The sequence below is a fragment of the Melanerpes formicivorus genome, unplaced genomic scaffold (genome assembly GCF_026170545.1).
Source record: "Melanerpes formicivorus ecotype bairdi unplaced genomic scaffold, bMelFor1.0.p_v2 SCAF_46, whole genome shotgun sequence".
Classification (NCBI taxonomy): Eukaryota; Metazoa; Chordata; class Aves; order Piciformes; family Picidae; genus Melanerpes; species Melanerpes formicivorus.
The window spans coordinates 4,822,567-4,836,479 of NW_027142398.1; the positions used below are offsets into that span (position 1 = coordinate 4,822,567).

The window sequence follows — 13,913 nt, forward strand, 5'->3', positions numbered from 1 at the left end:
CTCCAAGAGCATTCTCGATCCTCTGCCGGAGGCGCAGCCGAGGCACCAACTGCTGCTGCTCCTCGGCCGGCGCCGGGCTGCCTCCCGGGCAGGGCTCTCTCCATCCCCTACCCCAGAAGGCTTCTCCAAGGCAGGACCTCCCCCGGACCCGGCAAGCGCAGCTCCTGGAATCACAGCAAGCCAGGGGGGAAGGGAGCCCCAGGACCATCTGCTCCAACCTCTCTGGGTGATGGTGGAGCAGAGGTGAGCTGGCACAGCAGCCTGGCAGGCTGCCCAGGGTAGGGCTCTCCACCTCTGCCCCGGGGAGCTGATTCCAGTGGCCAGCTGTGCTCATGAGCAAACATTTCCTGCTGGAGCCCAGTGGGAATCTCCTGGCCCCATCCCCCCTTGGCTGCCCCAGGGGACTCCTCCTTGTAGTCTCCATCCTCCTGGAGGCCACCCTTGATGGCCTGGTCTGTGGTGATAAGGTCTCCCCTGAGCCTTCCAGGCTGAGCACCCCCAGCTCTCTCAGCCTTCCCTCCCATGGCAGGGCTTCCAGTGCTGAGCTGACTGCTGTGGCCAGGGCAGGATGAGGCCTGCAGTGCAGCCTGGCCCTCGGCTCCCTTTGCAGGCAACCAGGGGCAGGAGCTGAGCTGATTGCAGCCCCCTGGGGCTTGCCCGGGGGAGGAGGAGCAGTGAGATCCCCTGCTGGTTACCCTGCAGCAAGTGCCTGAGCAGAGAGGGCTCTGGGGAGGAGGCAAAGGGAAGCTCTCTGGCACCAGGTGATTAGGCAGGGGCTGTTGTTAATAAGCTGCTCAGCCCTATGATTGCAACTGGCTTGCAGCTGGGGTGTCAGTGCAGCCTCCTGCCCTGCTCTGCTGGAGCCAGCCAGGCAGCTACCAGCCCAGGGGAGACCCCCAGGAGCACAGCTGCTGGCAGGGGGGCAGCAGAGGGGGCTGCTGTGGGGCTGCCGTGCTGTCCCTGCCTTGCTGTCCCTGCCTTGCTGTCCCTGCCTTGCTGTCCCTGCCTTGCACAGGGATTTCAGGGGGAGCCAGAGGGGAATCTGCCAAACCTCAGTGCCTAAGGGCAGCACAGCAGGGACAGAGCTCCAGCTGCATCCTCCCAGCAGCAGGGCCATGAGTGAGGGGCAGACAAGGCCTGCCCCAGGCTGCCCTCTGCCCTCAGCCACTTCCCCACACACAGAAATGAATTTCTTATCAGGCTGGTTGCAAAACTGGGGAGGGGCTTCCGCTGGCCACAGACCTCAGGCTCTTCCTCCAGCAGCAGCACTGTGCCTGGGGAGGGCTCTCCAGGCAGACACTCCTGAGCTGGGCACCCCCCAGCAATGCCCCTTCCCTGGCACTGAGGAGAGCCATGGGGCTGAGCATCCTCCTGCTGCTGCCACTCTGCTTCCCAGGTAAGAGAAGGGCTGAGCATGCCTGGGGGTGGGAGGGGGATGCCCTTCCCTCCCTCCTGCTGCCTGGGGAGCTCCACAGTGCAGGGGGACCTGACCCTGGCAGGGCTCTGAGCTGGGCAGCTTGCTGCAGGAGTGGGGAGGGAAGGGGCAGCCCTAGCACCGCAGGGCTGTGGCTCAGAGACCCTGGAGGCCAAAGCAGAGCTGCAGCCCCGGCTGGGGTCTCAGCTCTGCCCACCCGAGGCAGCCTTCCCCTCCCCGGGCAGCTGTGAGCAGCAGGAATGGCTCCTGGCTGAGCTCCTCCGGCCACAGGCAGCCGGGGGGCTGTGAGCAGCCCTGCCCCAGCTGCCCTCTGCCTCCCCAGGGCTGATGCTCGCAGGACTGCAGGGCCAGGCCCCTGCTGCGGAGGAGAGCCGCAGGGAGGGCAGCAGCCTGCTGCTCAGGTGTCCCTACGCAGCGCAGCAGAGGCAGCAGCTGAAGGGCTGGGGGCGCCTCACGGGGGGGCAGTGGAAGGTCCTGCTGGAGACCAACCCCCCCCAGAACTCCAGCACAAACCAGATCACGATGGGGAGAGTTTCTGTCAGGGACAACAGCACCTCCAGGCTGCTGACCATCCTGGTGACCAACCTCCAGGCAGAGGACTCAGGCAGCTACTGCTGCAGCCTGCGCTCCCCCCTGCCCGGCAGCAGACCCCTGCCCCTGAAGATCATCTCCCTCAATGTGTTCAAGGGTGAGTCCCTCCCCCCAAGTCCTGTTGGGAAGCAGCTGCATTCCTGCCCCCACTCTGTCCCCCACCCCCATACTGCTGAGCAGCTTCCCACAGCTCCTCACCCTCCCCAGCCCTGCTCCCTGCGCCCTCCTCTCCCAGGCAGGGTGGTGGAGCCCCAGCCCCAGCTGGCCCTGCAGGCTCTGCCCTGCCCTGGCTGCCCCCTGCCCTGGCTGCTGGGCTGTCCCTGGGGGACAGGGCTTGGGCCAGATGCCCAGCTCAGGCCAGGGGGATGCCTTTGTGCCCACCACTCGTGGGGCAGTGACCTCCTCTGCTGTTTGGGACTGGGGCAATGGTTTGAAACTGGAGCAGAGTAGGTTTAGAGTGGGCATGAGGAGGAATTCCTCACTGTGAGGGTGGTGAGGCCCTGGGAGAGGTTGCCCAGGGAAGCCATGGGTGCCTCATTCCTGGAAGTCTGCAAGGCCAGGCTGGATGAGGCTCTGAGCAGCCTGCCCATGGCAGGGGCTTGGAGCTGGATGATCTTTAAGGTCCCTTCCAAGCCCCTCTGTGCTTTGCAGAGGTGCACAGGTGGGAGCTGGACACAGTCTCTGTGCAGTGCAAATACAGAGCTGAGGAGGACAAAGCCACTCCCAAGGTCTGGTGTCGAAGAGGTCCAAGTGGGTGCCAGCCCTGGCTGAAGACAGAGCCCAGCTGGGCAGAGAGCAGCGCCCTGGGAGGCAGCGCCCTGGGAGGCAGCGCCCTGGGAGGCAGAGCCCTGATCCAAGACGACCCCCAGGCAGGGGTTGTCACTGTCACCATGAGGAGGCTGCAGGCCCAGGATGCTGGCACCTACTGGTGTGCCCTGCACGGAGCCTGGCAGCCTGCCCGCCTCATGGAGCTCAGGCTCTATGTCTCCAAGAGTGAGTACCCCTGGGGGCGCCCCCCCCCGCCCCTGCATCCAGCTGCGGCGCCCCCTGCATCCTGCCAGCTGTGGCGCCCCCTGCTGGGTGCTGCTGGAGGCCTCTCCCCACTGCCAGGCACTGCTGCTGCTGTGGCCCCGCTGCTGCCATCCCTCCCTGGTCCTTGCAGGCTGAGCACCTCTGAGCAGGAGCCCCTGGGGGAGGCAGGGGGAGGGGGCAGGAGCTCCCCAGCGCCTGCAGCAGTGCTCTGGCTCCAGCCCTCCTCTGCTCTCACCTCTGGGGGCAGCAGGAGCCCCGGGGGCCTTCATCCCCCCGCGATGGGGAGGGCAGTGCCACTGTGCCAGCTGTGGGATGCCAGCCAGGCTGTGGCTGTTTTGCAGGGACAAAGCACTGCAGAGCCAAGGAGTCAGAGCAGCTCTCTGTCCAGTGCCTCTACAACCCCTCTGAGTACAGCCCCGTGAGCAAAGCCTGGTGCAGGGCAGCAGCTGGGGAGCCCTGCAGCCTGCTGCTCAGCACGGAGGTGGAGGCCCCAGGGCTGCTCAGGAGGTCTCAGCGAGGCAGAGTGGCCATCCAGGACGACAGCCTGCAGGGCATTGTCACTGTCAGCATGAGCAGCCTGCAGGCCCAGGACTCTGGGGTGTACTGGTGTGCCCTGCGTGAGCAGGATGTGCTCCTCCGGATGGCAGAGGTGGTGCTCAGCGTTCCTGGGGGTGAGTGCTGCCCACCCTGGGGGGGGACAGGGCTTGGGTCCAGGCTCACTTCCCTTCTGCCTCCCCCCTGTCTCTGCACTGCACAGCTCACACCACCTCCTGGCTGCATTGCCCTGCCCGAGCCCTGCTGAACCTCCCCACAGCAACCACGGAGTGCTTTGGGCTGCAGAAGCTCTCAGAGCACCCAGCCCAGCATCACCCCAAGCCCCCCAAGGCCCCCAACATGGCCCCAGCTGCCATGGCCACCTTGCTTGGACACCTCCAGGCATGGGGCTCCCTGGGCAGCCTCTTGCAGCACCTGGAGGGGCTGCAGGAAAGCTGCAGAGGGACTTCCAAGGGCCTGTGGTGGTAGGAGCAGGGGCAGTGGTTTGGAGCTGGGGCACATCTGGACTGCACACAGGAACAAGCTCTCCCCCCTGGCAGGGGCAGAGCCTGGCACAGGCTGCCCAGGGAGGCTGTGGCTGCCTCCTGCCTGGGGGGGTTCAGGGCCAGGCTGGATGAGGCTCTGAGCAGCCTGGGCAGGTGGGAGGGGTCCCTGCCCGTGGCAGGGGGCTGGAGCTGGGTGAGCTCTGAGGCCCCTTCCAGCCCAGCCCTTCCTGTGGCGCTGTGCAAGGCAGCCCAGCAGTGATTCTGCTTCTCTTCATCTCTGTGAGTGCAGCACCGAATGGAAGCACTTTGGCAGCTGCAAACTCCAGCCAGGGAGCTTCTGCTGCCAGCCCCCCAGCCCCAAGGTAAGGCCTAAAGAGAGTCCCTGAGCTTGGGCACAGGCAGGGACATCTCCCCCCAGGCTGCTCCAGCTCCCTGGGGCAGGCTGGCTCTGGGCATCCTGAGGCTGCTGGCAGGAGCTGGGTCTGGCAGGCATCCTCCCAAGGGTGGCCTCTGCCCTCCCAGCTCCTGCCCAGGATGTGACTGCAGAGGAAGCAGCAGGTTGGTAGAGTCTGGGCAGAGGCTCCTGGATGCTTTGTCCACTTTTGAATCCTTTCCTCTCTGGGCTGTGCCCTCTGCAGCAAGAGGAACTCCCAGCCCCTGCCCCTGAGCCTCTCTCAGTCCCAGGCTGCTCTTTGGTCCTTCCAGGCTGTCAGCTCCAGAGGATTTTCTTCCCCCTGGGACCTCTGCTGCCCTCAGCTCTGCAGCAGCACCAAGGAGGACAACCAGGAGTCAGCTCCAGGGCAGCAAAGGGCAGGAGGAGAGGGCAGCAAAGGGCAGGAGGAGAAGGCAGCTCCTGCTTGAGGGAGCCTGGGGCTGTGCCCCTGCAGCAGGGGCTTGGGTTCAAAGCCCAGAGAGTAGTTTAGGAGAGGCTCAGGAGGCAGAAGAGTGGAGCCAGGAGTGCTGCAGGAGTGCTGCAGGAGTGCTGCAGGAGTGCTGCAGGAGTGCTGCCCTCCCTTCCCTGGCCCTGTTGGGGGAGGCTGTGCCAGCATCCTGCTCTGCTCCCCTCTCATGCTGCAAACTCCTTTGCTCTCCTGGCTCCAGCTCAGGTCTGAACAACTTCCTGCTGCTCTCCGTGGTCCTCAGCACCCTGCTCGTGCTGGCACTGCTCTGCTCAGCGGTGCTGTGTGTCTGCTGGTGCAAGCAGCTGTGGAGGAGAGGTAGGCTGCAGCTGCCTCCTGCCCCGTGCTGAGCAGGACCCTCCCTGGCCACCACTTCCCCTTCTCCCCGGGGCAGGTGCAGCAGGCAGGCTGCAGGCTCTGCTCTCCTCTCACACTGTCAGGCTCCAGCTCCTCAGGCTCTGCTCAGGACACCTCCTGCCTGCCAGAGGAGAAGCAGAGCCTGAGCAATGTGTGCAGCAGGACCAGGGGGGATCAGAGCCCCTGGCCCACCCCCAGCTCCTCTCACTGGCCAGCCCTAGAGCCTTGCCCTGCACTCCTGCAGCACAGGCACTGCCCCCCAGCCTTGCCCTGCACTCCTGCAGCACAGGCACTGCCCCCAGCCTTGCCCTGCACTCCTGCAGCACAGGCACTGCCCCCAGCCTTGCCCTGCACTCCTGCAGCACAGGCACTGCCCCCAGCCTTGCCCTGCACTCCTGCAGCACAGGCACTGCCCCCGAGCCTTGCCCTGCACTCCTGCAGCACAGGCACTGCCCCCCAGCCTTGCCCTGCACTCCTGCAGCACAGGCACTGCCCCAGAGCCTTGCCCTGCACTCCTGCAGCACAGGCACTGCCCCCAGCCTTGCCCTGCACTCCTGCAGCACAGGCACTGCCCCCAGCCTTGCCCTGCACTCCTGCAGCACAGGCACTGCCCCCGAGCCTTGCCCTGCACTCCTGCAGCACAGGCACTGCCCCCCAGCCTTGCCCTGCACTCCTGCAGCACAGGCACTGCCCCAGAGCCTTGCCCTGCACTCCTGCAGCACAGGCACTGCCCCCAGCCTTGCCCTGCACTCCTGCAGCACAGGCACTGCCCCCGAGCCTTGCCCTGCACTCCTGCAGCACAGGCACTGCCCCCAGCCTTGCCCTGCACTCCTGCAGCACAGGCACTGCCCCCCAGCCTTGCCCTGCACTCCTGCAGCACAGGCACTGCCCCCCAGCCTTGCCCTGCACTCCTGCAGCACAGGCACTGCCCCCAGCCTTGCCCTGCACTCCTGCAGCACAGGCACTGCCCCCAGCCTTGCCCTGCACTCCTGCAGCACAGGCACTGCCCCCAGCCTTCCAGGGGCTTCTCTGCTTCTAAACCCTCTGCTTTTGGCTCCTCCCAAAGGGAACAGAGGAGGAGAGAGCAGCTGTGGCAAACCAGAGGACCTGGCCCAGGTGAGGCAAACCAGAGACTCCCCCCTGGTGCAGAGTCCTCAGCCATGGTCTGTGAGGAGCTGCCTGCCCCATCTGAGGAGGACCTTGGTGCTCAGCTGTGGCTGTGAGCAGGAGGGGAAGGGTCCTGGCTGGAGGGGGAGGGCTGGCAGCAGTGCAAGGGAAGCTGCACAGGGGAGCAGAGCAGAGTGGAGCAAAGGACTCCAAGAGTCAGAGGCAAGGCTGAGCAGGGAGGTTGTGACCTGTACCAGGGAGGGGTGCTGAGGGGAAGAGCTTTCTGTCCTCTCACCTCTGCCAGGACTGAAGGTTAGGTTCTCACAGGGCTTCTCCCAAATGTTCTTTGGACAGCAGCTGTGGCCTGGCACTGAGTCATGCCCAGGGTTCACCACCCCTGCTCCAGAACCCTGTGCCCATGGCACCTGGGCCAGGGTGGTGCTGGCTTGGTCTGGATCACCTGAGAGGTCTTTTCCAAGCCAAGCCACAGAGTCCTGTGGCTCCATCAGGTTTTGCTTTCTGTCCCCAGGTTGGCAGCACTGAAAGAGTGGAAAGGGCCAGGGGTGGCAGCAAGGACCTGAAATATGCTACCCTGAGATTTGGAGCCCAGCCCAGCCCCCAGGATGCTCTCTACTGCAACCTGGAACCAAGCCAGGCCCACAGGGGGCCCAGGGCTGAAGATGTGCAGTATGCAAGCATTGGGCTGCAGCAGCTGCCAGCCAGCGGCAAAGGATGAGGCACAGAAGCCCCAAACCACCCAGGAGCAGGAGGAAAGGACTGGAGAGCAGGGAGGGGAGGGGGAGCAGAGGTGTGGGGAGAGATCAACCTGCTGCTCTGTGCATGGTGCCAGCAGAGTCCAGAGCCTCCTGGGGCAGAGGGAGGTGCTGGGTGCCCCTCAGGACCCCTTGCACCTCTGCTTTCTTCAGTGCCATTAAAATGCAGACTCCTGTGGCCTGATCCTGTGCTCCACCTGGGCTTGGGAGGGTTTGGCTGCAGCCAGGGGGCAAATGAAAGGGGCCTGAACCATTCCCTGTTCACAAGCCAGTCCCATCCAAGCAGCTGCTCTGGGCTGGGGCCTGGCCCCCCCAGCCAGCAGCCCTGGGGTCTGGCTCCCCCCAGCCAGCAGCCCCTGGGGCCTGGCCCCCCAGCAGCCCTGGGGCCTGGCTCCCCCCAGCCAGCAGCCCCTGGGGCCTGGCCCCCCAGCAGCCCTGGGGCCTGGCCCCCCCCAGCCAGCAGCCCTGGGGCCTGGCCCCCCCCAGCCAGCAGCCCCTGGGGCCTGGCCCCCCCCAGCCAGCAGCCCCTGGGGCCTGGCCCCCCCCCCAGCCAGCAGCCCTGGGGCCTGGCCCCCCAGCAGCCCCTGTAGAAAGTCCCTCTCCAGCTTTTCCCAGGAGCAATACTGGAAGCTGCTCCAAGGTCTCCCTGGAGCCTTCCCTTCCCCAGGCTGAATCCTCCTTTCCCCCTCGAGGTGCTGCCTGCAGAGCCCTGGTGGGAGCCACCCTCCCAGCCTGGCTCTCCAGCCCAGGCTCTGCTGAGCCCAGAGCAGCTCCTGGGGCCCTGGCTTCAGCCATCACATGATGCCCTCCTTCAGGCTGTCTGGACTAAATCTGGGCTGTGAGCTGTGGGCTGTGGGCTGTGGGCTGTGGGCTGGCACTGCTGCTGCCTGAGGCTGCAGCCCAGGGGGTAGATGCCAGGCCCTGGGGGATTGCTCAACGTGCAGGACCCAACCGATGCCAAGTTCCTGTGCTGGCTGCTTCCGGCCGGCCAGCAGGGCAAGGCAGAAGCTGCTCCTGGGCCAGAGCCCTGCTCCCTGCCCTCCAGACTCCTCTCAGCCCCTCTGCTGCTCCACAGGGATGCAGAGCTTTGTGCACCTCCTCTTCCTGGCCTTCTCCTCAGGTAAGGAAGCTTCCCCAGCCTTGGGCTGTGGTCAGCAGGCTGAAGGAGTGGTGCAGGACTTGCTCCTGGTAACGCTCTGGGGAAAGGCAGCAGAGGGATGGAAGTCCTGAGGGTGCTGAGCAGGGTGCTGAGGGCCATGGCTTAGCCCCAGCCTTGGTGGAGCCAGGGGAGGGTTGGGCTGGAGGAGCTCAAAGGGCTTTGCCAGCCCAAAGGATTCTGTGGCTCCATGAAGCCCAAAGCCTTGTGGCCAAAGGCAGAGCAGGAGGTGAGGAGAGGCCCAGGAGAGGAAGAGGAGGGGGAGCTGCCTGCACAGGGCTGGGCTGGGCAGGCAGGGAGGAAGCCTTGGCTGCAGAGCACCAGGGCAGAGGCTGGAGGGTGCTGGGGGCTTGGGCAGATCCATTTGTGCCACCTTCCAGCCAGGCCTGGAAGATCCTCAGAGTTTGTAGCTGCCACTTTGCTGGGAAGGGTTGAAGTCAGGGCAGGAAAAGCTCTTGCAAGGCTCAGGCAGCTCCAAGCCCTCCCAGGAGCCTGGAGTTCGACTCCTGAGCTCTCCCTCGCAGCACAGAGGTGGCCACAGAGCCCACTCTGCACTCAGAGCCCAGCTGAGCTCCCCTGCCCCTGCCCCTGCCTCCCACCAAGGGGAATGGAAATCAGAAAGGAGGAAGCAGGGCAGAGCAAAGGGCAGCAGCCCAGAGGAGCTCTCAGCTTGGCTAAAATTAGCAGGAGAGGAAGAGAGAGGGCTGGGGAAAAAAGAGAAGAAAACCAGCCCCTGGGGCTGGAGAAAGCTGCCTGCTGCCAGCTGCAGCCACCCAGTGCCCAGCTGCAGCCACCCAGTGCCCAGCTGCAGCCACCCAGTGCCCAGCTGCAGCCACCCAGTGCCCAGCTGCAGCCACCCAGTGCCCAGCTGCAGGGGCAGAGGATGCTGCAGGGGCAGAGGATGCTGCAGGGGCAGAGGGTGCTGCAGGGGCAGAGGGTGCTGCAGGGGCAGAGGGTGCTGCAGGTTTGTGTTTACCCCTCCAGGCACTGCCCAACTGCAGGAGCTGTGATGGGGCTGAGCTCCAGGCTGAGCTCCAGGCTGAGCCCAGAGCAGGCAGCTCAGGGCCAGAGGGGAAGGCAAGCACCAACACTGCCTGAGCTCCTGCTCCTGCTCCCCCCCAGGCAGGGCTGGCTGCCTGGCAAGGGCCCAGGGGCAGCAGGCAGAGGCCTCACCACAGGCACATCCCAGGGGGGGCTGCAGCAAGACTCTGAGCCCTCTGTCTCCTCCCTGGGGGCAGCCCTGCAGCTGGCAGCAGCCCTCTCCAGAGGGCTAAAAGGCTGCAGGGACACTTGGCACAAGCAGGGGGGCAAGGGGCAGACCTGGGGAGCCTCGGCTCACCTCCTCCTCCTCCTCCTCTCCTGGCAGGCTGTGCTGCAGAGGACATCCCTGTGGTGTATGGGGTGGAGGGGGGCAGCATCTCTGTCAACTGCAGCTACAAGGCCTGGCAGCAGCGCTGGAGGGAGAAGAGTTGGTGCAGGCAGCTGGAGAGGCACTGCCAGCCGGTGGTGAGGGCCAGGCGCCTCTGGCTGCCCTTCCTCAGCAGCTGGAACGGCAGCACCTCCATCAGGGACAACATCCAGCAGGGGCTCCTGACAGTCACCATGAGGAGGCTGAGCAGGCAGGACTCTGGCCTCTACCAGTGCAGGGCTCACTCCCTGGGGGAGGCAGAGAGCCTGGGCAAGGTGCGGGTGGAAGTGCTGCCAGGTAGGTGCTGGGCTGGGGGCGCTGGGGGGAGGCTGCTCAGCCCCTGCTGAGGCTTCCCCTGGGGCTGCAGAGGCCAAGGCTGCACTTCAGTCACCTCCTGCTGCAGCCCTGCTCCCGGGAGCTGGCTGCCCCTGAGCCACTGCAGGCCCCCCCCCTGCTGCAGGCCTCAGCACCCCCAGCCCCAGCTCCCCTCTGCTGGCTGTGCCTGGCTGGGGCACTGCTGCCAGCCAGGGCTGTTCTGTTCTGTCCCCAGAGCCTGGGCTGCCAGAGGAGCCTGCAGCTGTGCAGAGCATCTCCAGGTGAGCCCCCAGGGTCCTGCTGCTGGGCTCTCTGCCCCTCCCAGGGCTGAGCTGGGTCTGAAGCTGTGTGGACACCACCAGGGGCACATCCTCCAGCTCCCCCCGGGGCTGCTCTCAGCAGGGCCAAGCACAGCAGCTGCTGCAGCTCCTCCCTGCCCTGCTGGGCACAGCCCCAGCCTCACCTCCCTGCCCCTGTGCTTCCCCACAGCCTCCCTCCAGGAGCTGATCTCACTGCCTGCTACGTCCTTGCCGGGCTCCTGGTGGCCAAGCTCCTGGGGGCTGTGCTGCTCTGTGCCACTGCCAGGAGCAGGCAGCAGAGAGGGCAGGAGCCAAGCCTGCAGGAGCCAAGCCTGCAGGAGCAGCAGGGCCTGCCCCTGGCTGCTGAGCCTGCAGCTGCTGCCTTCAGCCCCTCCTGGGAGAGCACTGCCTAGGGCTGGGCCCAGGGCAAGGGAGAGCTCTGCCCCTGCCTGAGCAAAGCATCTCCTGACCACAGCTGGCCAGGAAGCAGCCCCCCAGGGAGGGAAGCTCACCCTCTGCCACCTCTCAGCCCTCTCCTGCAGCCTCAGCTCCCTCAGGCTCTCTGCACAGCTCCCTGCTGGCCTCCGTTGGACTCTGCAGCAGCTCTCCTGGGCTGGGCAGCCCAACCCTGGGCACAGGATTGCAGCTTGGTCTCACCAGGGCTCCAGAACTTCTGCCCCCCACCCCCTGCCCTGGGGCAGCCCCCAGCACCGAGGCTGGGGCAGAATGGGGTCCCAGGGGGGTGGCAGCCCCTCAGCAGGAGCAGCTCTGAGCAGAGTGCTGGGGAAGGAGGAGAGCCTGAGATGAAGGAGTGCTGGGGGGAGTGATGAGAGGGGGCTGGGAAAGCTCTGCCTTAAGGACTCAGGAGGAGATCATCCCCAGGGGGGCCCCAGGCAGCTCAGCAGCACCCTGAGAGGTTGGGCTGAGTTAATCAAGGAGTTAATGATCTCAAAGGCAGCAGCTCCTTCCCCCTGACAAGGAGTGCAGGGCAGTGCCCAAGGACTCTGCTCCCAGCCTGCAGCCTGCCCCAGCCCAGCCCCAGCCCTGCTGCAGCCTGCCCCAGCCCTGCCCCAGCCCCAGTCCCAGCCCTGCCTCAGCCTTCCCCAGCCCCAGCTCTGCCCTGCTGCAGCCTGCCCCAGCCCAGCCCCAGCTCTGCCCTGCTGCAGCCTGCCCCAGCCCCAGCCCTGCCCCAGCCTGCCCCAGCCCCAGTCCCAGCCCTGCTGCAGCCTGCCCCAGCCCCAGTCCCAGCCCTGCCTCAGCCTTCCCCAGCCCTGCCTCAGCCTTCCCCAGCCCCAGCCCTGCCCTGCTGCAGCCTCCTCCCAGCACGGGGGGCAGGGAAGCTGCAGCTGCTTGGGGGAAGCTCTCCTGCTGGGCCTGGAGTGTGCCTGGGAGCCCAGGCTGCCTCTGAGCCCCGAGGCCTTTCCTCTCTGACAGCTTCCCAGGGCCCAAATAAAGCACTCAGCCTGCACCCCGCTCCCTGCAGAGCTCCTGGCTGGCCCCCAGCTGCCGCTGGGCCCTGGGGGGGAGGTTTGGTGCCCCTGGGGGGGTTGGGTTGGTGTCCCTGGGGTGGAGGTGGTTTGGTGCCCCTGGGGGGAGGTTTGGTGCTCCTGGGCAGGGGGAGGTTTGGTGCTCCTGGGGGGGTGGGCTGGTGTCCCTGGGGGGGATGGTTTGGTGCCCCTGGGGGGGGAGGTTTGGTGTCCCTAGGGGGGAGGTTTGGTGACCCTGGGGGGGAGGTTTGGTGCCCCTGGGGGGGATGGTTTGGTGACCCTGGGGGGGAGGTGGTTTGGTGCCCCTGGGGGGGAGGTGGTTTGGTGCTCCTGGGCAGGGGGAGGTTTGGTGCTCCTGGGGGGGTGGGCTGGTGTCCCTGGGGGGAGGTTTGGTGCCCCTGGGGGGCAGGTGGTTTGGTGCCCCTGGGGGGAGGTTTGGTGCTCCTGGGGGGGAGGTTTGGTGCTCCTGGGGGGTGGTTTGGTGCCCCTGGGGGGAGGTTTGGTGCTCCTGGGGGGGTGGTTTGGTGCCCCTGGGGGGGAGGTTTGGTGTCCCTGGGGGGAGGTTTGGTGTCCCTGGGGGGCAGGTGGTTTGGTGCCCCTGGGGGGAGGTTTGGTGCTCCTGGGGGGGTGGTTTGGTGCCCCTGGGGAGGTGGTTTGGTGCTCCTGGGGGGGAGGTTTGGTGCCCCTGGGGGTTGGGCTGAGGGCTGGGCTGGGCTGGATGGCCAACCCAGGGAGCAGAGCAGGTTGCTCAGGGCCTTCTCCTCCCTGCCCTTGACCCTCCCCAGGCCTGGGGCCCAGCTCCCTGCCTCCCTCCAGCAGCCTCCTGCAGAGCTTGCTCCTCACATCCACTCTCCCTCTGCTCTGACCCCAAACCCTTCTCCTACCCCCACAGCCCTCTGCCAGTCCCTCCCCAGCCTGCCTGCAGCCCCCTGCAGCTCTGAGGCAGCTCTGAGGTCCCCTGGAGCCTTCTCCTCTGCAGGCTGCACAGCCCCAGCCCCCTCAGCCTGGCCCCCAGAGCTCCAGCCCCTGAGCCTCCTCTGGAGCTGCTGCACCAGGTCCCCTTCCTTCCTGTGCTGAGGGCTCCAGAGGGCTGCCTTGGCTCTGCTCTTACCCCACAGGCAGAGCCTAACCCCCCAGAAAGCCACAGGCAGGAAGGTGCTGAGCTCTGCTAGGAGCTGATAGTGCCACAGGAGCAGGGGGCTGGGGACTGCTGCTTCCCCTCCAGCCCCACTCAGAGGGGAGGGGGAGAGAAACTCTGCTGGGGCTGAGAGCAGCCTCTTGCCCTCACAGCTGAGATCCCTCTGGGCCTGCCCTGCACATCCTCTGAGAGCTGCAGGAAGCTGCTGAGGGCAGCAGAGAGATCCACCCCTGGCTGCCCCAGGGGGCTGCACAGCAGCAGCCTTCCCTTCCTGCCCCCTCTCTGCTCTTCCTTCCTTCCCTCAGCCTCCTCCCTGTGACCACCACAGCTCTGGGGAGAGCTCAGGCCAGCCCTCTGCTCTGGAGATGCCCTAAGGGCTGTGCAGGGAGCAGGGCACTGAGCTGCCCCTCCAGAGGGCTGTGGGCAGAGGCTGGGAGAGCTGAGGCTGCTCAGCCTGGGGGAGGCTCTGGGGAGAGCTTGGGGCTGCAGCTGAGGAGCTGCAGGGCAGCTGCAGGCAGGGACTGCTCAGAAGGGGCTGTGGGGCAGGGGTCAGGAGCTGGGGCAGGGGTCAGGAGCTGGGGCAGGGGTCAGGAGCTGGGGCAGGAGCTGGGGCAGGGGGCAGGAGCTGGGGCAGGGGTCAGGAGCTGGGGCAGGGGTCAGGAGCTGGGGCAGGAGCTGGGGCAGGGGTCAGGAGCTGGGGCAGGGGGCAGGAGCTGGGGCAGGAGCTGGGGCAGGAGTCAGGAGCTGGGGCAGGAGTCAGGAGCTGGGGCCAGGAGCTGGGGCAGGAGCTGGGGCAGGGGTCAGGAGCTGGGGCAGGGGTCAGGAGCTGGATGGACAGCAGGAGGAGGCTCTGCAGAGGGAGGCTGGGGAGAGCCT

The 13,913-nt window shown here is 66.4% G+C and overlaps 2 protein-coding genes across 3 annotated transcripts; both read left to right on the top strand.

Moving 5' to 3' along the window:
* The first annotated feature begins 1,282 nt into the window (after nt 1-1,282).
* Nucleotides 1,283-7,418, top strand: LOC137451881 (trem-like transcript 1 protein). Of its 2 annotated transcripts, XM_068159786.1 has the most exons (8): nt 1,283-1,396; nt 1,758-2,123; nt 2,678-3,019; nt 3,400-3,729; nt 4,388-4,460; nt 5,200-5,315; nt 6,421-6,470; nt 6,991-7,418. In XM_068159786.1, exons 1-8 carry the CDS (start codon nt 1,354-1,356, stop codon nt 7,195-7,197), a joined length of 1,527 nt encoding a protein of 508 aa, XP_068015887.1. In that variant the 5' UTR covers nt 1,283-1,353; the 3' UTR covers nt 7,198-7,418. The 2 variants fall into 2 exon arrangements, with proteins under 2 accessions (XP_068015887.1, XP_068015888.1); XM_068159787.1 differs by lacking the exons at nt 4,388-4,460; nt 5,200-5,315.
* A 659-nt stretch (nt 7,419-8,077) lies between these two features.
* LOC137451884 (triggering receptor expressed on myeloid cells 2-like) lies at nt 8,078-11,792 on the top strand. Its single transcript, XM_068159798.1, has 4 exons — nt 8,078-8,354; nt 9,757-10,095; nt 10,349-10,394; nt 10,603-11,792. The coding sequence occupies exons 1-4, from the start codon at nt 8,189-8,191 to the stop codon at nt 10,823-10,825; spliced, it is 774 nt and encodes a 257-aa protein (XP_068015899.1). The 5' UTR covers nt 8,078-8,188; the 3' UTR covers nt 10,826-11,792.
* Nucleotides 11,793-13,913: the final 2,121 nt, after the last annotated feature.

What these genes read in the sequence shown, in the direction of transcription:
- LOC137451881 (XM_068159786.1), top strand. Translation starts at nt 1,354, where the DNA reads ATGGGGCTGAGCATCCTCCTGCTGCTGCCACTCTGCTTCCCAG. An exon ending in GGTGCTCAGCGTTCCTGGGG is followed by an intron (nt 3,730 to 4,387) that starts GTGAGTGCTGCC and finishes CTGTGAGTGCAG; the next exon opens with CACCGAATGGAAGCACTTTG. An exon ending in GCCAGCCCCCCAGCCCCAAG is followed by an intron (nt 4,461 to 5,199) that starts GTAAGGCCTAAA and finishes TCCTGGCTCCAG; the next exon opens with CTCAGGTCTGAACAACTTCC.
- LOC137451884 (XM_068159798.1), top strand. Translation starts at nt 8,189, where the DNA reads ATGCCAAGTTCCTGTGCTGGCTGCTTCCGGCCGGCCAGCAGGGCAAGG. An exon ending in CTTCCTGGCCTTCTCCTCAG is followed by an intron (nt 8,355 to 9,756) that starts GTAAGGAAGCTT and finishes CTCTCCTGGCAG; the next exon opens with GCTGTGCTGCAGAGGACATC. An exon ending in GCTGTGCAGAGCATCTCCAG is followed by an intron (nt 10,395 to 10,602) that starts GTGAGCCCCCAG and finishes GCTTCCCCACAG; the next exon opens with CCTCCCTCCAGGAGCTGATC.